General features: G+C 52.0%; 2 protein-coding genes across 6 annotated transcripts; one reads left to right on the top strand and one right to left on the bottom strand.

Moving 5' to 3' along the window:
- Nucleotides 1-1,171: 1,171 nt before the first annotated feature.
- On the top strand, nucleotides 1,172-18,786 carry Sirt3 (sirtuin 3). Of its 4 annotated transcripts, none has more exons than XM_042665546.1 (7): nucleotides 1,172-1,270; nucleotides 2,916-3,099; nucleotides 3,179-3,411; nucleotides 4,763-4,863; nucleotides 14,876-15,037; nucleotides 17,458-17,667; nucleotides 17,777-18,786. In XM_042665546.1, the coding sequence occupies exons 1-7, from the start codon at nucleotides 1,216-1,218 to the stop codon at nucleotides 17,852-17,854; spliced, it is 1,023 nt and encodes a 340-aa protein (XP_042521480.1). In that variant the 5' UTR covers nucleotides 1,172-1,215; the 3' UTR covers nucleotides 17,855-18,786. The 4 variants fall into 4 exon arrangements, with proteins under 4 accessions (XP_042521480.1, XP_042521482.1, XP_042521483.1 ...); XM_042665548.1 differs by having other exon boundaries at nucleotides 2,908-3,099; XM_042665549.1 differs by lacking the exon at nucleotides 2,916-3,099.
- A 488-nt stretch (nucleotides 18,787-19,274) lies between these two features.
- Ric8a (RIC8 guanine nucleotide exchange factor A) lies at nucleotides 19,275-24,862 on the bottom strand. Of its 2 annotated transcripts, XM_042665542.1 has the most exons (10): nucleotides 24,695-24,856; nucleotides 24,523-24,570; nucleotides 23,217-23,807; nucleotides 22,876-22,967; nucleotides 22,204-22,354; nucleotides 21,219-21,314; nucleotides 20,972-21,116; nucleotides 20,753-20,897; nucleotides 20,263-20,382; nucleotides 19,275-19,956 (listed from the first exon to the last, which is right to left on the bottom strand). In XM_042665542.1, exons 1-10 carry the CDS (start codon nucleotides 24,776-24,778, stop codon nucleotides 19,836-19,838), a joined length of 1,593 nt encoding a protein of 530 aa, XP_042521476.1. In that variant the 5' UTR covers nucleotides 24,779-24,856; the 3' UTR covers nucleotides 19,275-19,835. The 2 variants fall into 2 exon arrangements, with proteins under 2 accessions (XP_042521476.1, XP_042521477.1); XM_042665543.1 differs by lacking the exons at nucleotides 19,275-19,956; nucleotides 20,263-20,382 and adding an exon at nucleotides 20,389-20,480 and having other exon boundaries at nucleotides 24,695-24,862.
- Between the last annotated feature and the right edge of the window lie 178 nt (nucleotides 24,863-25,040).

Below are 25,040 nucleotides of genomic sequence, written 5' to 3'. Positions count from 1 at the left end.
CCAAGGGGCGGGGCCGAGCTCGGGCCCACGCGTGACGCCAAGGGGCGGGGCCGAGCTCGGGTCTGCACGTGACACCAAGGGGCGGGCCGAGCTCAGGCCCACGCGTGACACCAAGGGGCGGGGCCGAGCTCGGGTCCTGACACCAAGGGGCGGGCCGAGGTCGGGTCTGCACGTGACACCAAGGGGCGGGGCCGAGGTCGGGTCTGCACGTGACACCAAGGGGCGGGCCGAGCTCAGACCCACGCGTGACACCAAGGGGCGGGGCCGGGCTCGGGTCTGCACGTGACACCAAGGGGCGGGCCGAGCTCGGGTCCTGACACCAAGGGGCGGGCCGAGCTCAGACCCACGCGTGACACCAAGGGGCGGGGCCGAGCTCGGGTCCTGATACCAAGGGGCGGGCCGAGCTCAGACCCACGCGTGACACCAAGGGGCGGGGCCGAGCTCGGGTCCTGACACCAAGGGGCGGGCCGAGCTCAGACCCACGCGTGACACCAAGGGGCGGGGCCGAGCTCGGGTCCTGACACCAAGGGGCGGGCCGAGCTCAGACCCACGCGTGACACCAAGGGGCGGGGCCGAGCTCGGGTCCTGACACCAAGGGGCGGGCCGAGCTCAGACCCACGCGTGACACCAAGGGGCGGGGCCGAGCTCGGGTCCTGACACCAAGGGGCGGGCCGAGCTCAGACCCACGCGTGACACCAAGGGGCGGGGCCGAGCTCGGGTCCTGACACCAAGGGGCGGGCCGAGCTCAGACCCACGCGTGACACCAAGGGGCGGGGCCGAGCTCGGGTCCTGATACCAAGGGGCGGGCCGAGCTCAGACCCACGCGTGACACCAAGGGGCGGGGCCGAGCTCGGGTCCTGACACCAAGGGGCGGGCCGAGCTCAGACCCACGCGTGACACCAAGGGGCGGGGCCGAGCTCGGGTCCTGACACCAAGGGGCGGGCCGAGCTCGGGTCTGCACGTAACACCAAGGGGCGGGGCCGGGCTCGGGTCTGCACGTGACACCAAGGGGCGGGGCCTGGCTCGGGTCTGCACGTGACACCAAGGGGCGGGCTGAGCTCGGGTCTGCACGTGACACCAAGGGGCGGGGCTGAGCTCGGGTCTGCACGTGACACTAAGGGGCGGGGCCGAGCGCGGGTCCTCACGTGACGGCCCGGGGCGGGGCCGTGGCCTGGAGGCACGTGACCGAGCGGCAGGGACGCGCCCGGGAGCACCATGGCGCTGCGGGGTCAGCGGGCGCTGGCCGCGCTCAGGCTGTGCGGCCTGGGAGGTGAGCGGGCCGGGCGGGCGGCGGGAGCTCCGCGCGGCCCGGCCCGGCGGCTCCGCGGTGAGCGGGCGCCCGGCCGGGCCCGCGGCGCCGGGAGGCCCCCTCCGGGAAGGTCGTGCAGCGGACGGCCGCCGAGCCGCACCCCGTCCTGCTCGGCGCTGAACCCCGCGACCTGCGCGGCCGCGGCCCGGAGCCGGGAGCCGCCCTCAGAGGGGCCCCTGGGGTGCGGGCTGGGCCTTGACCTGGCCTGTGGGCCTTCTCGGTGGACAGAGGCTCTCGGAGGGGCGGGCTGAAGCCGGGGCTCGAGGAGCAAGTGGAAAGCTTAGCGCTGCACTGTAGGGAGTCCTCAGGTGCCAGTAGTACCGAGACCTTGGGCCAGGGCCGGGGTAGGCGGAGTAAAGGAGATGGGTGTGTGCCACTCCCACACTAAAGGCAAAAGAAAGCACTATTAGGATCCTCCTCCTGGAATATAGGCTCTGAATTGTCCTCACCTCTAAAGATGTGCCTTTAGCATCTTCTGGCATGCATGGCAAACAAAGGAAATACTCTTAGTCGCCTGTTACTGTGTCTACTTGGCTTTCACTTCATTTATTTGAAGAGGGTGTCATAAACTTTTCACTTCTCCATAATGTAGACAGAGACACTGCCAAAGAAAGTCATCAAGGACATCTGATAAAAGAATGGACCAGTGGCTGCACAGCTCTCAGGTTATAAGAAATACGCCCTTGGCCCACCTCACAGAAGGTTGCCAGAGTAAGGGGAGGAGCTGCACTTGATTAGATGTTAGGAGGGCCCAAGAGTCAAGCTCTAGAGTAGACCCAGGAGGTCTTCCAGAGAGCCACCTGAAACAGTAGTGCCTGAGCTTCTCTGTGCAGACCTCAGTAGAGTTGCCATAGATCCTGTATTACTTACCTTTTTGGTTTTCTTCTGTCACTCTCCCAGATGTTGAATAGTTTACAGATCCCAAGGCCCTGCTATGTGTTTTTTTTTTCCTCTGAAAGATAAACTTCAAACTCCTAATGTTGTTAGTTCCTGGTTTCTGAAGGTGACCCAAGAATCCCAGAGCCTCCCTGGGAGATCCTTGACCTGTAGTGTACACACTGCCTTGCCTGCTGTCTAACCTTGGCAGCTTGGCTGCTGAGTTGTGACAGTCTGGACTTGAGCTGTCAGGTGTGGATGTTTCTTTATGGAATATTCACTAGAGCCTAGCTTTCTTCCCAATAATACATAAGCATGAAAGTTTTAATTTTCTTCGAATGTCATTGTATATTTGTCATATGTCACTGTATACCATATACTCTTCAAATGTCACACTGTATACCTGCCACATTAAGGTGTAGAGCTTTGATGAGAACATTCTCCCACCCCCATAAAGGAATGGTTTTTGCCTAGCTTGAACTTCGGTATGCTATTCTAATTTATATAATCCCCATTAAACCAGTCTTTTTGCCCCCAAGTAAATCTTGATTTCTAATTCAGGACTACTCTGCTAGTAGTTATCTGTGGTGAGAAAAGTAGTTATTTTAGGGAGCCTGGGAGAAGTGCCGGTTTTAAATGGTGGAAGGGTTGAATCATACACATTCTTGCTAGTTTGAGACTGATTGTTGTCTGCTGCCTTTCTGCTCTGCTCTTGCTGTCAGTGCTACAGGTGGAAGAAGATTCATATCTCTTTCTGTGGGTGCTTCAGGCCTCTTTGGAAATGGAGGCAATCATGAGAAGGAGAAGCTTTCCCTTCAGGATATTGCTGAGCTGATTCGTGCCAGAGCCTGCCAGAGAGTTGTGGCCATGGTTGGGGCTGGCATTAGCACACCTAGTGGCATTCCAGATTTCAGGTACACTTCAACCCCCAGTGGCATTGATGCTATGTCTCCACTCTTCTGAAGGGTTAGACTTCTTCCTTTTATCCCACAGATCTCCCGGGAGCGGCCTTTACAGCAACCTCCAGCAGTACAACATCCCATACCCTGAGGCCATTTTTGAACTTGAATTTTTCTTTCACAACCCCAAGCCCTTTTTTACTTTGGCCAAGGAGCTGTACCCTGGGAACTATAGGCCCAATGTCACTCACTACTTCCTCCGACTGCTCCATGACAAGGGTCTGCTTCTGCGGCTCTATACACAAAACATCGACGGGCTTGAGAGAGGTGAGCCCTCTATCCCCCTCGAACATTCTATGCTTGTTTTCAGGTAGGGCTGGGCATCCCTGGGGCTGTTTCAAGCCAACTGGATATGCCTTTGCACTCTCCAAGTGTTCCAGACAATTGTTGGGAGCCTCCCTATTCCTACAAAGTTACTGGGTTGTGAGTTTGAGGAAGAACTAAAATTCACATTGGTTTATGAATCTAGTGTGATGATCTCCTTTTTGTCCTTTAATAAATATGTGGATCCACTTGGCTCATGCCTATAATCCTGGCTACTCAGAAAGCTGAGCTCTGAGGATTAAGTTTGAAGCCAGCCTAGGCAGGAAAGTCTGTGAGACTCTTAACTCCATTTAGCCATCAAAAAGCCAGAAGTAGAGCTGTGGCTCAAGTGGTAGAGCACTAACGAGCAAAAAAGTGCCCAAGCCCTGAGCTCAAACCCCAGAACTGGCACAGAAAAAGAAAGAAAAGAAATATGTCAAGTACATAAAGAGAAGGTTGCAAGGAGCTCTTATGTCTTCTCCAAAACTCTTCATTACTGACATGTCAGTCCTTGTTGGTCTGTGCTCTTCCTGCATTTCCTTCACACTCCTGCCCCAATTTAATTTAGAAACAATCTGTAAACCAGTGGGTATCTTTGGGAGATTACTTTAGAACATAGATCACCACAGTTATTTAAGACAACTGTTATCACACAGAAGAATCACCAAATATTCAGTGCTGTCCAGGTCAGCCTGTGATATTTATTGGTGAAATTGCTGTGGTTGCAGTAGCGTTGTGCAGGCTGTGCTTGCCAGGCTATTTGTGTGAGGGAAGCGCTGTCAGGGCCTTGCCCAAGGTGCAGTACTGGTGCATTGGCGAGCAGCAGCCGCCCCGCCAGTCTGCAGAAGTACTGTCATCTGAAAAGACCTGCTTTGCTCCAGGAGCAAAAAGGCCCGAGGCCCTCTCTTCTCACAAGGAGCAGCTGGGCAGGCCTTGGAGGAGGGTGGAGTTGCCGGGCCATCGCTCCAGCACGGTAGTTGGGACACTGGTGGGAAGCTGCCTGGAGGTTTCTGCCCCAAGCCTTTCAGAACTGAACAGCAATAGCACACTTTTTGAGAAGTCTCCAGCTCTTCACCTTCTGTTTTTGTTTAGAGACAGTCTTGCTTTGTAGCCCAGGCTGGTCTGGAACTCATAATTCTCTTGCCTTAGTCTCTTGAGTGCTGGTATTAGAGGTGTGCTGATCACCATGCCCGGCTGAGAAGTTACATTTTAGTCTGTTTATTAGCCATTCCAGTTTGTTTAAAGTTTAGGCTTGCCAAGCCCCAGACTTCAGCTATCTCAGGCTGTTAACATTGAACTTTGGTTTCAATTTCAGTGTCTGGCATCCCAGCTGGAAAGCTGGTGGAAGCTCATGGGACTTTTGCCTCAGCTACCTGCATAGTCTGTCGAAGGTCCTTCCCAGGGGACCACTGCTGGGTGAGTTTTCTACTGATGAGTCTCCTTTCTTCAGTTCTTGAGGGTGGTGTAAAAGTGGTAAGTGCTATTCTAAAAATGTGTGTGAACCGGGAGCCGGTGGCTCATGCCTATCATCCTATCTACTCAGGAGGCTGAGATCTGAAGATCTCGGTTCAAAGCCAGCCAGCGCAGGAAAGTTCGTGAAACTCCTATCTCCAATAAACCACCAGAAAACCAGAAGTGGCGCTGTAGCTCAAGTGGTAGAGCACTAGCCTTGAGCTGAAGAGCTGAGGGACAGCGTTCAGGCCCTGAGTTCAAGGCCCATGACCGACAAAAAAAAATAAATAAAAATAAAAATGTGGTGACTACGTACCAGTGATTCATTGCTGTAATCCTAGCAACTCAGGAGGCCGAGATCTGAAGATTGTGATTTAAAGCCAGCCCAGGCAGGAAAGTCCACGAGACTGTTACCTCCAATTAACCACCAAAAAGCTAGAAGTGGAGGTGTGTTTCAAGTGGTAGAATGCTAGCCTTGAGTAAAAAGGCTCCTGCACAGTGGCCAGGCCCTGAATTCAAACCTCAGGACTTTTTTGTTCTGCTACTGAGACTTGAACTCAGGGCCTGGGCGCTGTTCGCTTACCTTTTTCATGAAAGGTAGGCACTTCACCATTTGAGCTACCTCCACTTCCAGCTTTTGGGTGGTTAATATGAGATTAAAGTCTCACGGACTTTCCTGTCTGGGCTGGCTTCTAACCATGATCCACAGAGCTCAGCCTCCTGGGTAGCTAGGATTATAGGCTTGAGCCCCTGGCACCTGGCTTTATTTTGGATTTGGAAAAGTACCATGTGCTTATAAAAAACTAAGGCAGGGCTGAGGCTATGAGTCAATGGTAGAGCACTTTCTAGGTGTGCATAAGTCACTGGGTGTGATTTCCAGCACCAAGTTGCATGATGGGAAGACCAAAATTGGAAACTAAAACTAAGTACAGAAATATGCAAGGAAATTGAATTTCCCTTTAACCAATCCCTCCTGCCTTGCCTTTAACAATTTGGTATATGATGTTCAGGGCCTTTAAAGAAAAAGAGAAGTGTCTGCACATGGACATTAAGGTTTTTCAGTGATGGAGTCTTATTTAAGCTTAATCTTCTGCACTCACTTTCTTTGCAGAATTTTAGTTATTTAGTGTTGACACCTAAAGTCCTGCTCCTTCTTTTTATTAGCTATGGAGTATTACATTTAGCCTCTCACCTATTGTGGAACACTTTGTTTGAGTAGTACTGGGGTTTGAACTCAAGGCCTTGCTATTGCAAGGCAGCTGAATGATCACTTGAGCCATACCTCCAGCTCCTTTTTGTATTGGTTATTTTTGAGGTAGCCTCTTTGTTTTTATGTCTGTCCTTCAATCTTCCTACTTTTTCCTATTGCTGGGATGTGTCAGGCAGTTGAGTAAATTCGAGTTTCATAAATTTTATGACCAGGCTGGCTTTGAACTACAATTCCTGATCTTCTTCCAAGTAGCTTGAACCATTGCACCCATGTTTACTTTTGATATTTGTAATTTTCTTTTTCTTGACAGTATTGAGGGTTGAACTCAAGGTCTTGCACTGGTTAGCCAGATGCTCTCCCACTTGAGTCCAACTCTGTCCTCTTTGCTTTTAGTTTGCTTTTCAACTAAGGTCTTGCGTTTTTCCTCAGGGTGACCTCAGGCTAAATTCTCCTGCCTCTGCTACTCAGGCCTGGGATTTCAGGCCTGTACCACCTCACCTAGCTTATTTTTCCCAGGCATGCATAAGGCCCTGAGCACCAAAGATAAGGGGGACAAATAGAAACAGGATTTCACCAGTTTTGCCTGGGCTAACCTCAAACCATAGGAATGGATAAAGTATATTTTTCTTCAAGTGGGTTTTATTTTTTGGAGTTTTAGGTTCAAAATTGAGTAGAAATTATAGACAATTCCCATATACTCCCTGCCCCATAAATGCACAGCCTCCCCTCTCTCAAATTCTCCAATAGAGTGGGGTGTGCTGCGAACCCCCATGGACATGTCAGTATCACCCAGAATATAAAACTACATTAGGGCTCACTCTTGGTGTGTATTCTGTGGGTTTGGACAAATGTATGATGATTCAAGTCCACCATTATAGTAGCATACAGAGTAGTTTCATTGTCCTAAAATTCTTCTGTGCTGTACTTGTTTAAGCCTCCTGCCCTTCACCATTCTGTCAGCCTGGTTTTGTTTTTTTGTTTGTTTTTACTGACTCTAAGTTTTAACTTTTCCAGAATGTTACAGAGTTGGAATTGTATGTAGTATGTGTTACGATAGTGGAGGATCAAAAAATAGGCCAGAGTTGCTCTCAGCAGGTGAGGATTGTTTATTACAGCAGTGAGAGTTAAGCAACCTTTCCTCTGATGAAGGTTGTGTGAGGAGGTGGAGTTGGGGTCAGGTTTCTATTGGTCTTAACAAGGAAACAGAAATAAAATAACAGGCTGTGGTCTCTTGGGGGCAAAGGGCAAGCACCCTTGGCCAGGGTGAGTGGACTTTCAGACAGGCACAGGTCAGAATGACCTGCCTGCAGTTAGCACATGAGTGTGCTCCTGGGGTTTTGCTTGACCTGGGGGGGTCAATTCTTCATATTCAGTCTCTGGATAGATAGAAAAATTGGACTAAGACTAAAAAGGGGAGGCTGGAAAAAAGGTCAATGGTTGTCCTTCTTTAGCTACTTCCTGCTGATGAGAGGCAATGTTTAGATGTTGGTTTCAGTGAGGTCTTGTGTTGGCTAGGGCTCCTCTTTGTCGAGTGGCTGGTATCCCGTGGACATGAAGGAGTTGGTCACCCATTGGGATGTGAATGTTCGCACATGTTCCTGAAATCAGACATTTGACAAGGCAGGAGCCTATATATATTGCCAGTATGATCATGATAATTGGGCCTACAGACTGCAGAAGGATGGAAAAGAAAAAAATTGGGTGACTTGGCTAGCCCCTGTCTCCTATGTTCTAGGCGGTCCTGGAGTTAGTGGATCATGTCCCTTACTACTCCTGACTAATTAACATCAGTGACTGGGTAGAGGAGGGCATAGTGGACAGAAGCTGAGGCTGGATTGGAGTGGTTAAAGGACTGGTGGGTGACCTTAATATTATAGAGTATGGTTGGGAGATCCACTATAAATAGAAATAGCAGGTAATAGATGTAAGTTCCTGCCCAGTTAGAAAAAAGACAGGTATGAACATAGATAGGCATGCTTACCAACTATTTTCTATGGTCTCCTGGCTCTGGTTAATTTTGAAAGGGCATGCAAAGTGAACTCCATTTAGGGTATGACATCATTCTCTCTTATCTGAAGTTTTTCCAACTGCCTCTGGATAGACTCTCATCCCCAGGACAAGCTTTGTCATGTGGGTGTCTGCTTCTTGCTGGGCTAATGTCCCACTTGGCCTCTTTTATCAGTTCTGGGGCTTGAACTCAGGGCCTGGGCACTGTCCCAGAGCTCTTTTGTTCAAGGCTAGTGCTCTACCATTTTGAGCCACAGTACCACTTCCAGCATTCTGCTGATTAATTAGTCGTAAGAGTCTCACAGGGACTTTTCTGCCATGGCTGGCTTTGAAGCACGATCCTCAAATCTAATGAGTCTTTGTAATAGCCCCTTACTCCCAACTGAAGTAACAAGGAGATCAATAGAAATAGTTTTGACACAGGGCTTACCTAAAACTTACCAAGAATAAAAGTTAAGTCTGACCAAAAAGTACTTGGAAGAGTTATTTATTCCCTCTCCCCCCAATGGGTCTGACTAAATGCTGCAGAGCACAAAATCCATAATCACAAAACTCAACAATAGATGTGAGAGTTTTGAAACAGCAACTGATTAAACAATCTAGTTACTTTTTAACTGAAAATAGCACTTTCAGATATAATTAAGATGCAGCTCTGTATCTAAAACATACATACTTGGGAAACACATTAGACACATGTGTTCACACACAAATCTGATGAACTTTTTTGAGGCTTAGGTTTAAAATTACCCACTTTTTTCCTTTGGTCTGGGATCCAGCTAAGTCTTGGTTATCTCAGAACTGCACAATAACTTTCCTCAAGGCAATTTACTGTTTTTCCACCCACAGTCAGGCTGCCTGGGCAGAGCCAGTTTGCTAGATTTTTATCTCAATCCAAACTGTCCTTTCTCCTAGTTAAGGAATTAGGCCTACTTTCTAAGTACCTAAGTATTTTACTACTTGCATTGATAAAGATTTTCCTTCTAACCTCAGGATACTTGTTAACTTCCTTGGCACAGGATTTGCATTTCTCACATGGCTGTTGGTCTCTGGCAGCACAGATAATAGTTACAGTTGAAGTTAAAAAGCAATTTCAGGAAATATCAGCACCAAAAAATCAATATTTAAGATAGAAGCACTTTAGTTTGATAGGAAGGACTACTTTCCTCACACCATGGTGACAGTTTTTATGTATGAAAATGAGCTTATTTTGAACATGTTTACACACACACTTGTGCACAAAAGTTTTAAGGTGCATTTAGGTTAAAAAAAAATGAAAATCATGGAGCTGGGAAGGTGGCTCAGTGGTAGAGTGCTTGCCTGGCATGCATGAGGCCCTGGATTCGATTCTTCAGCACCACATACACAGAAAAAGCCAGAAGTGGTGCTGTGACTCAAGTGGTAGAGCGCTAGCCTTGAGCTGAAGAGCTGAGGGACAGCGCCCAGGCCCAAAGCTCAGGCCCATGAACGACCAAAAAAAAAAAAAAAAAAAGAAAAGGAAAGAAAGAAAATCAGCTATAAGTTTTCTGGAATTCAGCAGCAAAGGATATTTTTGTCTGTTGTATGATAGAACCACATGGCCAGTGGCAACACCAAACAAAATACAAGACAAACTCAAGACGCAAAACTTGTGCCAACAACAAACAAAACTTAACAGAATTTCCACATGTAAACAAACATTGGTTAGTGAGAATGGGAAAACTTTAAAATTATTTTGGTAAAGTTTGGTGGAAGAGTGAGGGGTCACATGGAAACACACCACCTGGCCTTTGTCTCTTCAGTCTCCAGGGCTTGAGAGTTGGGGAAGGTTCCCAAACCAGGTTTTCCAGGGGAGGAAGTGGTGCATCACCTAAATTCCTGTAGACATTTTTAAGGGGAGGAGGCAACAAAATGTAGGTACAGAAAGAGAGGCTTAAAGAGTGAAGGAGTGATTGGACAGTGCTACCAGAGAGGGAAGAGGGAGAAGAAGGGCTTCTCAGGGTGCCTTTTGCAGCCTTCTATAGGAGTTCTGAGAACCAGATTCTGAAGTGAGTAGACTCAGGAAAGAGAAATGGAATGGATTAGTGTCTGAGTCCCCAAAACAAAAAGATCTGGTTTGTTTTGGGCATACTGTCTTACTGTTCCCATTATGGGATTTTTGGGTGGGAAAAAGGGCCAGATTATTCAAGTCAGAGAAAGAAACTGGCCCCCGTATGTTGGTCAGCGATAGACTGGTGAAGGAGCCAGAGCAGAGGCGCCATTTTGGCAGTGATCTGGCACAGGTGGCCCACCTGGGGATGCCAAGAACTGGTCTGGAAGGCACAGAGGGAGTTTGCTTATAGAGGACTGACGGCAGAGCGGAAGAATGCAGTTACAAGAGCAAATACAGAAAAAGGCTTGGGCTTAGGGAACTCTGACCACTTGCCATTCCATTGGAGAAACGTATATCTTGCAGTATTGTGGGGTCAAAAGTGCAAGTCTACAACAGCTAGCCTTCAAGAGGGAACCTAGAGGGGGTCCCTAGGACCCAGCCTGCGTCTCTCTCTCAATACACAAGCTGAAGGGTTGTCAGCTGGAATGGAGGCAGTCCAGTGGTAAAGGGTCTCTGGTCCGGAGGTCATCAGAGGGAGAGAGAAAAGAAAAGGTGTGTGTACAGGAAGAGACAGATTGAACTGCCATAAGACAAGGTAAGTTACCTTTCTAGAGGAGATGGCTGGGACTTTTTAGATGACAATTTAGATTTTGAGAATGTTTTATGGCCGAGAAGGATTTGGTGAGCAGAACAGGAGAGCAGGGGAGGGGATCTGGAGGCTTGGCTGTAGGGGACCTGGACCGTTTCTTTGGAGGAAGTCAGTCAGAATGTCAAAATCTAAAGTATCAAAGTTGGGCTGGAGTTTGTACTGAAGCCAGCCAGATCTGGGTACGTAAGTGAATTAATTCTAGGAGGCTGCAATTGAGAACCCATTTCAGAAAACTTGGAAGGACTACAAAATGACCTGTTCTGCCACCAAGGGCATCTCTGAGGCTTAGGGAAGGCAGAGAACAAACCCAATAATTAGGAGAAGGGCATCCCCAAGGTCCTAATTAAAGAGAATCTGGGGTCAGTCAAATGTGAAAGACTGCCAAAGTCTCTGGAGACCACGCAGACCAAGAGAAAGTGGGAGATTCCCAGAGTCCTCAGAGCCGCATTGGGGTGTCTCTGCCGTGGATCTGGATGAATACCTTGTCCTGAAGGCTGTGTGCAGGGATGCAGCCTGCCAAACAGTGAAGGGTCTCCTGGCCTGGAGATCAAGAGTCACGGGATGGAGGAGAGGAAGAGAGATTCGGAGGGGCCAGGGCTGACGCTGATAACTCAGGGAGTTCCAAGGGTGACTGGTGGTTGTTTAGCCTAAAATAGTAAGCGTGGTGGGCTCTGTCCTCCCAGTGGAGAGAGACCCCAAGGAGAGATGGAGACTGAAGATTGGGGAGACATGGCCAGGAGGTGGAAGGGGGGGGTCCATTAGCTCTGGATACTAACCTCTCCTGGGTTTCGGCTCCCTATGTTACGAAAACGGAGGAGAAAGAACAGGCCCGACTTGTTCTCAACTATTTATTACAGCAGTGAGGGGTAGCAACCTTCCCACAGGATGAAAGTTATACAGGGAGGTAGAGTTGAGGTCAGGCTCTTAACGAGGAAGCAAATACAAAAACAGGCTGTGGTCTCTTGGGGGCCAACAGTAGGCATGGCTGGCCAGGCCCAGAACCGAATACTCAGCCTGAGGTGAGGGAACTTTCAGCGAGCTAACTGATAAAAGCTGCACACTGCATTGACCCCTGCCAGGTGCTCAAGTGCTCACATGCTTAACTGCAGGCAGGTCATATAGTAGTGGTATGTTTAGTTTGATCATAAATCACCAAGCTGTCTTCCAAGTGGTTTTACATTCGGGGCGACAACAGCGCCGAGAGCTCTGTTGCCTCATGTCCTTCCCAGCATGCTTCCTTGTTAGCTCTGGATGTGGGTCACTCCCACAGGCGTGTAGAAGTAACTCACAGGCGTGTAGAAGTGTCCCACAGGCGTGTAGAAGAAGTGTCCCACGGGCATGTAGAAGTGACTCACAGGTGTGTAGAAGTGACTCACAGGCGTGTAGAAGTGTTCACAGGTGTGTAGAAGTGACTCACAGGCGTGTAGAAGTGTCTACAGGCGTGTAGAAGTGTCCATAGGCGTGTAGAAGTGTCCACAGGCGTGTAGAAGTGCCCACAGGCGTGTAAAAGTGACTCACAGGTGTGTAGAAGTGCCCACAGGCGTGTAGAAGTGACTCACAGGTGTGTAGAAGTATCCACAGGCATGTAGACGTGTCTCACAGGGATGTAGAAGTGTCTCACAGGCATGTAGAAGTGTTCACAGGTGTGTAGAAGTGTCTCACAGGCGTGTAGAAGTGACTCACAGGCGTATAGAAGTGTCTTACAGGCGTGTAGAAGTGTCCCACAGGCATGTAGAAGTGTCTCACAGGCGTATAAAAGTGTCTTACAGGCGTGTAGAAGTGTCCCACAGGCATGTAGAAGTGTCTCACAGGCGTATAGAAGTGTCTTACAGGCGTGTAGAAGTGACTTACAGGCATGTAGAAATGTCTCACAGGCGTGTAGAAGTGTCTCATTTATTTAATTTTTGTCACTTGAGGACCTGTGATGTTATACATAATTTTATGTGGTTTTTTATCTTTGAATCTTCTTTGGGGAGGTTTCTTTTTAATCTGTTTATTTTTTATTGTTGAGTTTTAAGACGTCTTTAGATTTTAGTTAATATTCTTTATCAGATAGGTCTTTTGAAACTTTTTCCAGTCTGTGGCATTTTTTTCTCTCATACTCTTGACAATATCCTTCACATAACAAGAGCTTTTAATTTTAATATATGACATGAATTACTTCTTCTATGGCCTTTGGGATTGTTTTTGTTTCTACTTTTGTGCTGATCCTGGGGCTTAAATTCAGCGCTGTCCCTGAGCTTTTTTATAACTTACAGCTAGTGCTCTGCCACTTGAACCACAGCTTCACTTCTAGCTTTTTGCTGATTAATTGGAAATAAGAGTCTCATAGACTTTTCTACCATGGTCCTCAGATCTCAGCCTCCTGAGTAGGATTACAGATGTGAGTTACTGATGCCTGGCCATTTTTAGTTAATTTTTGTGAAGCATGTAGTCTGTCCAGACTTTTTTTTGCATGTGAACATCCAAGCATTCCAGTACCTTTTGTTGCAGAGTGTCGTTTCCCCATTGGATTGCCTCTGCTTCTTTATCAGAGATCAGTTGCCTTTGTTTGCCTCAGTCTGGGCTCTTATTTTGTGCCATGGATCTCTTTATTTTTTTATTTTTTGGTCCGGTCATGGGGCCTGAACTCTGGGCCTGGGCTCTGTCCCTCAGCTCTTCAGTTCAAGGCTGCACTCTACCACTTGAGCCAAAGCACCACTTCCAGCTTTTTTCTTTTTGCTTATGTGGTGCTGAGGAATCGAACCCAGGGCCTCACGCATGCAAGGCAAGCACTCTACCACTGAGCCACCTTCCCAGCCCCCCCCCCCTTTTTTTTTTTTTTAATTCTTAATGGTTATTTTTTTGGTGTGAATCCTCAGGCTTGAACTCAGGGCATAGGCCCTGTCCCTGAGCTTTTTTGCTCAAGGCTAGTGATCTGCCACTTGAGCCACAACTACACTTCTGGCTTTTTGGTGGTTAATTGGAGAAAGAGTCTTAACAGGCTTTCTTGCCCAGGCTGGCAGATCCTCAGATCTCGGCCCCCTGAGTAGCTGAGATTATAGGCATGAGCTACTGATGCCTAGCTGTTATTATTTTTTTCTTTCCCTTTTAATTTGAACATGATACAGTAAAAAAAAAACTGTAGATGACAATATCTGAAGTCCAAGCTGGATCTTTCTTTTGTCATTTGTTTCTGATTGTTTTTGCTGGATTCACTCTACTAATGCATGTCATGTTAGTCACAAAGCTTTGTCTTATAATGCAAGTGTCTTCCTCTCCTCTCCCCCCCTTTTTTTTTTGGTGATGGTACTGGGGCTTGAACTCCCAGGATAGCCTGGGTGCCATCCCTGAGCTGTTTTGCTTGCGGTTAGTGCTCTACCACTTGAGCCACAGCTCCACTTTTGGCTTTTTGGTGGTTAATGGGAGATAAGTATGGTGGAATTTCCTTCATTGGCTGTCTTTGAACTAGGACCCTCAGGTCTCAGTCTCAAGTAGCTAGTATTGCGGGCGTGAGCCAGGAGCACCAGGCTTGGATGCCTTCCTCCATGCTTCCTTTTTCCGCTTGGTGCGCTGGTCCAGGGTGTATTAACAGTCGCCATCTATTTCATCTTATCCTACAAGGAAATGGCCTTTGGCAGCTGTTGTCGCCCCTGGCCATGCCAGAGAGTTGTAGAAGACTCAACGCCAACACAAAGGCAATGCCCTGCTCACTTCAGCTTAAACCAGGAACAGACGTCTGCTGTCTCACTGTAGGCCAGATGCCACAGAACAGCATTTGAGGGCCGGGGACTCCACAGATGCGGTTCCGGGTTAGACACGCAGCCTGAGGGACGATTTGTGGGTGAAGCTAGGTGATATCTAGGATTTTCTCTTAAATGCTTTAGGACATTTATATGAAACATTTGTCAAACTATTGGTAATTAATTACTAAAGCTGTGTGCCTGGCCGTTCATTACATAATTCATCTTTTGTGCATATTTGAGATTTTTTGAAACATTGTTGCCTTTTCCTCTTTTCCTCTTACAAGATATCTTCTTACTGCTGCCCTCTGTCTCCCCAGGCAGAAGTGATGGCAGACCGGGTGCCCTGCTGCCCTGTCTGCACGGGTGTTGTGAAGCCTGACATCGTGTTCTTTGGGGAGCCGATGCCCCAGAGATTCTTGCTGCACGTGGCTGATTTCCCCATGGCAGATCTGCTGCTCATCCTTGGTACCTCCCTGGAGGTTTGTCAGTGTGGAGGTGGGTGCTGGGTGGAAGTGGGTACCGCGGGGTCACCACAGAGTAGTGGTGAAGATGCCGTCTTTGCAGGTGAGTGGATCCAAAGCATTTCGTGTTTGGTGGCCCTGGGGGAGTGGGTTAGGTTAGGTGAATGGGAATGGGACGGGAGGAAGAGAAGGTGCTGCAGTGTGGTGGGTCTCCCAGACCAGGTCAGGAAGCCCATCTTGTATGGGACCAGGCTCAAACCTGAGCAGCTGACCCAGGGCTGGAATTGTACCTTGGATGCTACTGCAGGAGTGGACTGTAGCCTGGGGAGGGGAGCGTGTAGTGCTTAGTTTGCAGGGCTGGCTTTGCCGGTAAGGGGTGATCCGGAGAGATACTGAGTTGCACACGGTTGCCTAAGACACCCACTAGATGTGTCCAGGAAGTTGATTTGCATCTGGCTCTGATCACCAGGAAATTTCTAAAAGGTGTAATTAGAGTAAGCAGTGAGACCATGAAAAAGAGCTGAGCCTGACTGGATCTAGCCACCAGCAGACAGAAAGGCCAGAAAGCCCAGCCTGCTGACAGGCCCAGCACTATTACTGTTCCAGTAATCCAGGCCTCACTGGTGTTCTGGACAAAGTAAGACAAAGGTATGAGCTTACAGGGTTTTTAGAGGGCAGGGTGTACTATGGGAAAAGCAACACAGTGGGTCAGGGTGGGTGAGTGGATGCAAAGTGAATTTGGACACAACCTTGTCAGGTGGTATATGTGTGCCTTCAAGAGAGACAAAGGAGCTGAGGGGCGTGCTGGCCAGCATGGAGAGCAGGGCCAAGAGGCCCTGATGCGCTATGCCAGGTCTCTTCCTGTTGACTGATACGCTATGCCAGGTCTCTTCCTGTTGAGAGGGCTCTGCGGTCCTGTGCCCTTGCAGGTGAGGTCAGATGGTGCTGGCAGGTACAGGTAGACCTGCAGGGATCAACACCCATGGGAGCCTGGATGTCCAACCTGGAGGTGATATGAACTCCTGTAACACTAGAGTATTGCCTGTATTTCATTGGGATTTGAGGTACTCATTGTTGGGAGTGAAAGGCGCATGGAATTCAGCAGAGCTGGGGGTACAGGTATGGGACAGAGGAAACTCCTCAAGGCCTTGGAGGTCTATAGTCAGGTTGTGGGTTCAGCCAGCCCCATTGCCCAGGCTAGACTGCAGCCATCTTTATTTCTGAAGTAAAATGAAAACAGCCCCCCACCCCATCCCCACTTCTTCTACTTATAGAAGTACCATATGGGGCTGGGAATATGGCTTGGTGGTAGAGTGCTTGCCTAGCACGCATGAAGCCTGGGTTTGGTTCCTCAGCACCACATACACAGAAAAAGCCAGAAGTGGCGCTGTGGCTCAAGTGGTCGAGTGCTAGCCTTGAGCAAAAGCAGCTCAGGGACAGTGCCCAGGCCCTTAGTTCAAGCCCCAGGACTGGCATAAGAGAGACAGACAGACAGACAGATGACAGACAGAGACATTAAGTGGTAGAATATGTCTTGAGTGAAAAAGCTAAGCAAAAGCTTGAAGCCCTCAGTTCAAACCCCAGTACCTGTGCATATGCACACACACATGTACACACACACACCCACGTAAATTTGTTCACAAATTACATTTTTAGTTTATCAGTCAGAAATACTAACCATCACATATGTCTGTGGCGATGGGAAGTTTAAATGTTCTTAAATTGCATAGTTTATGTGGGTACTAATGAACAGTAGTCAAATCTGTCTCCTGCCTTTGTCTAACTTCAGTTACCACACCTAAGAAAGGTCCTTCCCTGCCCCTATGCATAAACTGTGGGTTTTCATTTTCAGTGTACTTGAAACAGACTATTCCTCTATTTCAGGCTGGCCATGAACCCCCCATTCTATCTCTAGAGGGCTGGGTTTCCAGGGCTAGGTGTGCCACCATATCTGGCCAGAAATTTTTAAGGAAAGGCAGGATTGGGCATTTACTCTTCAGAATCAAGCCCATCTTGAAAGCATCATCCTATTTCTTACAGTGTTATCTTGAAAGAGGATGTTGCTTGAGAGCCAATGCTGGTAACATAGGCCTCTTTGGAACACTCACTCAGCCACGGGCAGGGGCTCTGGGCCTCTCCATCAGCTAAGATAGGTGTGGAAGGGGCTGAGCCCAGGCTGTGCTACAGTGGGCAGCTGAATAGAAGACGCTCGTGGCAGATCTTGCAGATTGGCAAGATGGATAGAGACTGGGAACGTGAAGCGGATAAGATCATCCAGTCAGGTGGTAGGAGGTGATGCATGGTAGGGCTGTGTGTCTGGTCTTGGGTCCTCAAGGCTTCTGTGGGAGTGGTGTGGAGTAGTCCTGAGCTGATGAGGTGAGATTCTGATGGTGTGAGGCAGGTGCTGATGCTGCTCCTCACACTTGACCATTTTTCAGGTGGAACCTTTTGCCAGTTTGTCTGAGGCTGTACGGAGCTCAGTGCCCCGACTGCTCATCAACCGAGAACTGGTGGGGCCCTTTGCTTGGTGTCCTCGAAGCCGGGACGTTGCCCAGCTAGGGGATGTGGTTCACAGCGTGGAAAAGCTGGTGGACCTTCTTGGCTGGACAGAAGAACTAAAGGACCTCGTTCAGCGGGAAACTAGAAAGATATAGACTACTCTCTCACCTTTGTGCCAGCTGAATGGATGGGACAGGTAGGAGGGCAGTTAGCCCACAGGAGAAACCATCATACAGCAGATTCACATCCCATTTCTAGAGAGACAACGTGCTTGAAGACAGCGTGGCCAGGTTCACAAATCTTGGACAAAGCAGGATACAGCCTGAGCCAGAGTAGACATCTGAGGCTGCACTGGAACTTCTTCGTGGATGGGCGTGTTTCACATCACACACATGGATGGCAAAGAGTCGCTTACTTGCCTGTCTTCTTCGTCTCGTTCTTCACTCTGCTGAAGCTTGTAATACACTTTCTGCTGGCAGTGGCTCTCTTGACCCGACTCACTGGATCCCGGACTGGGCTTACTTTATTATACCAGGCTGTTGAGGGCAGTTCAGCATGTCTGTCACAAGACACAGGTCTGGGCCACATAGCCTTTGGTACCCTAGCAATGGACTAGGGTTGTCTAGTGTGCCAACCTCTGCAGTAGTTAATCAGCAAATTTCTCACACGAAATAAATACAAAACCAATCATCCTTTTTGTCTTCTCAGGACAGCAAGTATTGATATCAGAGTGGAAAGCTAACTTTGTGACATGGTGTCCCCCCCCCTCTTGGGATAGGAGGGACTGAACTTGTCTGTCCTTGGATTGTGAAAATGGTCCAGGCCTTTCAGAGCAGTCTGCCCAGCAGTTCCTAACCTTCCTCTTGTCCCCCACCCCTACACCTGGGTGTCTAGTTAGGGTACTGAAAACTTCAAACACAATACACAGGTACCATGTATTAGGAAATGTTACTGGCTCCGCTGTTAGCCCCAGCTTGTACGGATGGGTACTGGATCTCCTATTGTGTAGAGGTACTGTTTCCTACATGGCCCAGACACAACTCTAATAGCTGACCTCCTTATCTGCCACCCATATGTATGCCCTCCTTCCTGGTGCATGCAGACCATTTCCTGTCCAAGCTGCACCTGAGGGGGAGGGTGGGTGATGGGAAGTTAAGACTCCATGGAAGGTGGTTCTGGGACCTTGCTTCTCAGTTAACAAGACATGTGGCCGTCTGGAGGAGGTGTTAGAGATTCTGAGAATAAAACTAGCTTGGATTTTTACTTAATATCAGCATGTTTACCTTTTTTTTTTTTGGCTAGTCCTGGGCTTGAACTCAGGGTCTGGGCACTGTTCCTAAGCTTCTTTTGCTCAAGGCTAGCACTCTACCACTTGAGCCATAGCACCACTTCAGGCTTCTGTTGTTTATGTGGTACTGAGGAAATTGAACCCAGGGCTTCATGCATACTAGGCAAGCACTCTACCACTAAGCCACATTCCCAGCCCTGTTTAACTATTTTTTTTTTTTTTTTTTCAGGTAAGGGGTAGGTTTATTCAGTAGACCTGCTGGGACCAGGCAAGTTGGCACTCCACGTGGTTGGGAAAGGCCTGGGAATGAGAGAGAGCTGGGAAAGAGAGGAAAGAGAGAGGGAGCAGAGAGAGCTAGAAAGGAACAGAGAGAGAAAGCTAGAATAGAACAGAGAGAGCAGAGAGCTAGAAATGAACAGAGAGAGAAAGAACTGTTTAACTATTTTATACAGATACTCAAAAGCATGGTCCTGCCCAAAACTCATCTTTATTCCATTCCTCTGAAGTCAGTTTACAGTCCCACAAGGGCATTTTCTTTCACGTGTTAGGCTAGAATGAGTAGGTAGGATCGATCTATTTATCACAACCAATAAGGTGGCTGAGCCCTGTGCTGAGCTGAGGAAGCAATAGCACATGCTTTGCTCTGTTACCAAACTCTAGCTATACAGTTAGAGGCCCGTTCCCCTGCATAAAACACACCACATGCCCCATACAGTAGCTCTGGGCCAACATACCAACCTCAGATGGTTTTGCACCTGTGTTCCCAGCTCAGTACCACCCTTCCTCACATACTGGCTGTGATGTCTCTGACCAAGTAGCCTCTGCACTTACACATATCACAGAGACAACTTTGCTGATTTCCCACCTACAGCAGGACACGACCATCACAATCCTAGGCAGATCACAAGACAGAACTTGGGGAATAGAGAAGGGGGTCCCCAGATAGAGGAGTGTGTGGCTTCCCTGGGTGGCACTGAGGGCGTCTCTGGAAGCAGCACCAGTTCAGGAAGAGGCAGAGACACCATGTTGTCAGTCAGGGTCCGAGTCAGGGTCTGAGGAGAGCTGTTCCTCCATGGTCTCACACATTGCATCCTGCAGGGATGTCAGGTGGCCCCGGGGACTCATCCCCATGGGCTGGATGACTCTGTGCCTGAGGGGAAAGCACAGCAGGGCTGGGCAAAGGGCCTGGCTGCGACCGGGGCCTAGGGAGCACCCTGTGCCAGTCTGGCCCAAATCTTAGTATCTAACAGACTTAGTGTTGGGCAGTCTCTCATATTCTTGGCCTGTTTTCATCACTGGTAATGAAGGGCACAATAAGGACCTTCCCCTCTTTTCTGTGGGATTTCTTAGAGGGCAAGCAGTGATTTTAAACAAAGTAATGCAGCCTTTCCAAGGTCCTTTCCTTCCTCTGGTCCCCCTTCTCTCAGCCACAGGCCCTTCGGTTCACCACTCTCACCTGGAAAGCTTGTCAAACATGTTCACCAGCTTCATGGCTTCATGCTCTTTCTGCTCCTCTGTCATGCCCTCCATAGGGTTGGGAGGCTTCTCTTCCACCCTCCCGGTCACCGGGTTGATGCTGCTTCCCAGGGCAAGAGCATGAGACACGTGTTAGGTTACTTTCTAAGACAAGCGGTGCTGGGTGGACAGGCGGTGTTCCCATCTTCCTCATCAAGCCTAGTCCGGGAAGAAACCCAGGTTTTTGGTGGTGATGGAAGAGGTAACTTTCCTTCCAGGAACAGTAATTGCTTCTGCTCCAGGCAACTCCTGGCTCCCTAGAGAGCCTGCTCGGGAGCCTGAGCATGTCATCAGGACAACCATCACTTGGGACAGGTGGATGATTCCAGAAAAGTCTCACCCACTCTTCATCCCATCCCACCTACCACGGGAGTCTAGGCAGGGAGGGCAGGAGCAGGGACGGACAGGTCTGATGGTGAGCTAGCACACACCTGGCCTTGGCTTCCTTGTACTCCTCTGTGTCCGTGTCCTCGTCCTCTGAGTACTGACCTTCAGGCCGGCCCCCTGCCATGAGACCTCTGGCAGCCAAGAGGCCTGCAGCATTTCCATAGCCTGTGTACTTGATGAATCGAGGCACTGCAAGCCAAGGCAGGAATCAGTGTGTGAATGCAGCTAGGGCAGGGCAGACCTGGGAACTGGGCACCCCTTACCACTCTCCGAGCACAGGACAAAGAGGAACTCAGCAGCTACTCTCTTCACGTCAGTGTCCAGGTGTGTCATGAGGCGGACAAGCTTGTTGCGGAGCAGGTCCCCGACCTCAGGTCGGGTCCGGACATCCTGCAGAGGGGGCAGCACCTGGGAGGGCAGCTGTCCCTGAGGCCAGGCTTGGAGGTGCCAGGCGCACGTGGAGTTGAGGCAAGCCCGCCCCACCCCCACTCAGGCTCCTTGGCTGGGTACCTGGGCCTTCAGGAACTTCCTGACTGGACGGTGCATGCGGGCGCACTCCGTCAGCACACTCAGCACAGGAGCCACACTCTCCTTGAGCCTGTGGGTCTGCAGAAGGCCAGTCACCCCTGGGGTGCGGTGCCGGCCGCACACAGGCAGTGCTGGGTCCTGGCAGGAAGGCTTGAGAGAGGCCACGCTGGAGGAAGTCAGTGGAGGGCCAGAGCGGGGGGTGGGTGTCTGTCAGCTTCAGAAGGGATGGGAACAGGGCCTTGCTCAGCTGTAAACTAGGAGTGTGACTGAACAGCACGCTGGAAGCTGTCAGCACGCCCTGCAATACGTGCTACCCTCAGGAAGTGACAGCAGTGACAACAGACTCCTTATCCTGGGGGCCTCCCTTGCAGACAAGTAGCTGAGTTTCTGTCTGGGCCCAGCCGCATCATTCCTCTGGAGCCCGACACCAGCAGCTGTCGCAACAGGGGGCTTAGCCAGCTCCTCTGCACTCCACAGCTCACCCACTCCTGACGCACCACACTCCTCTCACACTCCTCAGAGGCCTGCCACACTTCAGTCTTTCCCCTGCCTAATGTCAGTGAATCAGAGGGACCTCTGATCAGAAGCTTCAGCGCCAAGGATGGGTAATGCAGGTAACCTAGGGTTGCCATGCCCGAACCCTAGAAGTGTGAATGTCACAAGCAAGGACTAGGGGCTTTGGAAGACCATGCAGGAGGGACCTACAAAAAGACTTAAAAGGTAACAAGCACCTCACTAAGCCCTAAGAAACTTGTTTCCTTGTAGTAAACAACAGCAGAGAGGGCGTAAGCATGCAGGTGTCCAGAGGGAGACAGGGTAACATTTGACAGCTTTCCCTAAGGCTAGACTTGGAGCAGCCAGGTCATCAGACCTCCATTTGCTAATGTGAGCAGAAACAGTGACCGTAGCCATGTGTGGATGCCAGGGCCAGAACCCCTAGGGACGTCCAGGTAAAGTTCCTGCTTACCTGGTGCAGACGCTTTTCCAGGAAAGCAAGGAGTGCACTGATCACATCCATATTCACTCCCAGGAACTCCAAGGAGCCCTCATGAAGCTCCAGGGTGAGAAGGGTATCTAAACACTTGAGAGGCAAATTCCCCAGGAGGTTCACTGCGTGCCTGGGGAAAGATGGATGGAGGATCCTTGAGCTGGTCCTCAGCACAGGTGTAACTCCTAGTTTCCCCTTCTAGGAATACACGGTGCAAGTCAGCACTTAAGGGCTTAAAGAATAGTACTAAGGACCACAGTCAAGAGCAAGGACTGGTCTCAGAAACATGGGGGAAGGGGCTCCTGAGGAGCCCCACCCTCTGTAGACACTCTGCCTTCCCCACCAGTCTGGGCTGAGGCACGACTTTATCTCTGGAAAGCGAGGCCAGCCCAGGCACTGAGACACAAAAAATAGGTTGCCTTGTGATACTTTGGTGATCCCTGCCTCTGCCCAAAGCCCTGCCCCTATGTTCCATACGTGGAAGCACCTGAGCTCTTGGGAAGCAAACCAGTTAACGTCTGATTCCCCAGACAAAAGTTAGACACTGTGTTACAGCCTTGGCTCTCAAGGTGGTTCTAGTCCACAGGCAAGCAAGACACCAACACCTAGGTACCTGAGTAGGTCACTCCCAAGCACAAGCCCTGCTCTCACCCATGGAACTCCTCTGTGCGGTCCCCGGCAGCAGCAATCATCACACAGTGTCGCAGAAGTGTTCCCAGGTACTGGTAAAGGGCGATATCTTCCTGACCAAAGACAAAGGATCTCCTGTGAGGAACATCACTCTGGCTGCTGCACCCCAGGGCCTCCCTAGCCAGTGCTAGGCTGAGACGACCGTTGCTGCTCTCTCCCAAACGGTCCTCGACGCAGACTAGGACGTTAGTGACTCCCATTGGGATGCCGTTAACATACCCTAGTTCCACTTAGGAAAATAGGCATGGCTCCTGTCCTGCCACATCCATGAAATGGCCGAGCCGAGCCCCACCTGTGCTCACCTCCTCCACCTCCCTCTTGATGGACTCGAAGGTGATATTGAAGAGCACTTTGAGGATCTCCATAGCTCGCTCAGTCTCTTGGAGGGGAAGGAACTCAGGGGGGCTCACTTCGGGGGTCACTCCCAGCGTGAGCTCCAGCGTGTCGGTCAACAGCCGCACACCCCGCAGCTCCTGAAACAGCTGCTGGCGCACGTCGGTGCGGAGCGCTGTTAGCAGGAAGAGGAGCCGCAGGTCAAAGAACTGGACTTCGTGGGGGAAGCTCCTCGCTCGGTAAAGTCCCACGCGCTCCGTGAGCCTCACCACCAGGTTGGCCTCTGCGGCCGCCAGCTGCGCCGCGGGGCTGCTGAGCACGAGGTTGCACAGGCATTTGAGGGCCTCGAGCGTGACGGCCAGGTCCGGGGGCCCCGCGCCGGGCCCCGCGGGGCCAGCGATGTCCGCCCAGCGGGCCAGCGCCCCGATGCTCTGGCGGCTGGCGAACGGGTCCAGGCAGCCGCGGTCCCGGGACAGGATGCGGACGGTCTGCAGCCAGGTGACGCGGTGCGAGGGCGGCGGGCCCCGCTCCAGGACGGAGACCAGCAGGGAGGCGAGCCTCTGTGGACAGGACAGAGCGGCTGCAGCGCGCCCCGCCGGCGCGCCCCCCCACGCCCGGCCGGCCGGCGCGCCCCCCCCCGCGCCCCGCTGCCCCCCCCGCCCCGCCCGCCCCGCCGGCGCGCCCCCCCCCCCGCCCGGCCGGCGCGCCCCCCCCCCCCGCCGCCCCGCCGGCGCGCCCCCCACGCCGCCCCGCTGCCCCCCGCCCGCCCCGCCGGCGCGCCCCCCACGCCGCCCCGCTGCCCCCCGCCCGCCCCGCCGGCGCGCCCCCCCCCCCGCCCGCCAGCGCGCCCCCCACGCCCGGTCCCCCAGCCCCGCTGCCCCCCGCCGTCCTTCCCACTCCCCCTCGCCCCGCCCGCGCCCCCCCCGCTGCCCCCCCCCCGCTGCCCCCCGCCCACCCCGCCGGCGCGCCCCCCACCGTCCCTCCCACTCCCCCCCGCCCCTCCCGCGCCCCCCGTCCCTCCCACTCCCCCCCCCGCCCCGCCCGCGCCCCCCGCCCCGCCCGCGCCCCCGGCCCACCCCGCGCCCCCCGCCCGCGTCCCCCGCCCCGCCCGCGCCCCCCCCTCGCCCCTCCCGCTGCCCCCCGCCCGCTCCCCCCCGCCCCCGCCCGCGTCCCCCCCGGCCCCGCCGGCGCCCCCCTGCCCCGCCCGCGCCCCCCTGCCCCGCCCGCGACCCCCTGCCCCGCCCGCGCCCCCCTGCCCCGCGCGACCGCACCCACCTTCCGGTCCTCCAGCTGGGCGTCATCGAAGGCGAAGCTCTGGGCGTGCTGCGGAGAGAGCGCGGGGCTCAGGGCTGCGACCAGACGGGGCCTGCGGCCCCGCGCCGCCTCCGCGACGCCCTCCCGGGAGGCCCGGGCCGCGCGCCCCCTCGCCCGGCCTCGGCGCACTCACCTCCCGGTTGTACGACCGCAGGGCTTCCAGAACCTCGCCTTCCTCGCCACTTTCCAGAGCGTCCGCGACCGCCCGGGGCTCCATGGCCCCCGAGACGCCGCGCCGCCAACTCTCGCTGGGAAATGTCAGCGGACGAACCGCCGGCCCCGCCCGGCCCGGAAGCCGCGCCCGGCGCGAGGGCTGCTGGGGCGCGCTGCGGGCCGGGCACGCGCCGGCGCCCCTGCGGGACGGCCCCGGAGGCGCGGACGGAAAACCGCCCGACGACTCGTTTACACGCAGCAAGCCCCCGGAGGCCGAGCCGAGAGCGCGTGCGGGCGGCGCAGCGGCCCGGAGAAGCCGCGCCACG

Source organism: Dipodomys spectabilis, unplaced genomic scaffold, assembly GCF_019054845.1.
Source record: "Dipodomys spectabilis isolate Male_0828 unplaced genomic scaffold, ASM1905484v1 ptg000331l, whole genome shotgun sequence".
In the NCBI taxonomy this organism is placed as follows: Eukaryota; Metazoa; Chordata; class Mammalia; order Rodentia; family Heteromyidae; genus Dipodomys; species Dipodomys spectabilis.
This window is presented reverse-complemented; position numbering and strand designations above follow the sequence as displayed.

Bases quoted from the DNA above. Each gene is read 5' to 3' on its own strand.
- Sirt3 (XM_042665546.1), top strand. From the start codon at position 1,216: ATGGCGCTGCGGGGTCAGCGGGCGCTGGCCGCGCTCAGGCTGTGCGGC. The intron at 3,100-3,178 runs GTACACTTCAAC...TTTATCCCACAG, and splicing joins AGTGGCATTCCAGATTTCAG to ATCTCCCGGGAGCGGCCTTT. The intron at 3,412-4,762 runs GTGAGCCCTCTA...TTTCAATTTCAG, and splicing joins CATCGACGGGCTTGAGAGAG to TGTCTGGCATCCCAGCTGGA.
- Ric8a (XM_042665542.1), bottom strand. From the start codon at position 24,778: ATGGAGCCCCGGGCGGTCGCGGACGCTCTGGAAAGTGGCGAGGAAGGC. The intron at 22,968-23,216 runs GTGAGCACAGGT...GTCTTTGGTCAG, and splicing joins TCAAGAGGGAGGTGGAGGAG to GAAGATATCGCCCTTTACCA. The intron at 19,957-20,262 runs GTGAGAGTGGTG...CTTTCCCCTCAG, and splicing joins ATGTTTGACAAGCTTTCCAG to GCACAGAGTCATCCAGCCCA.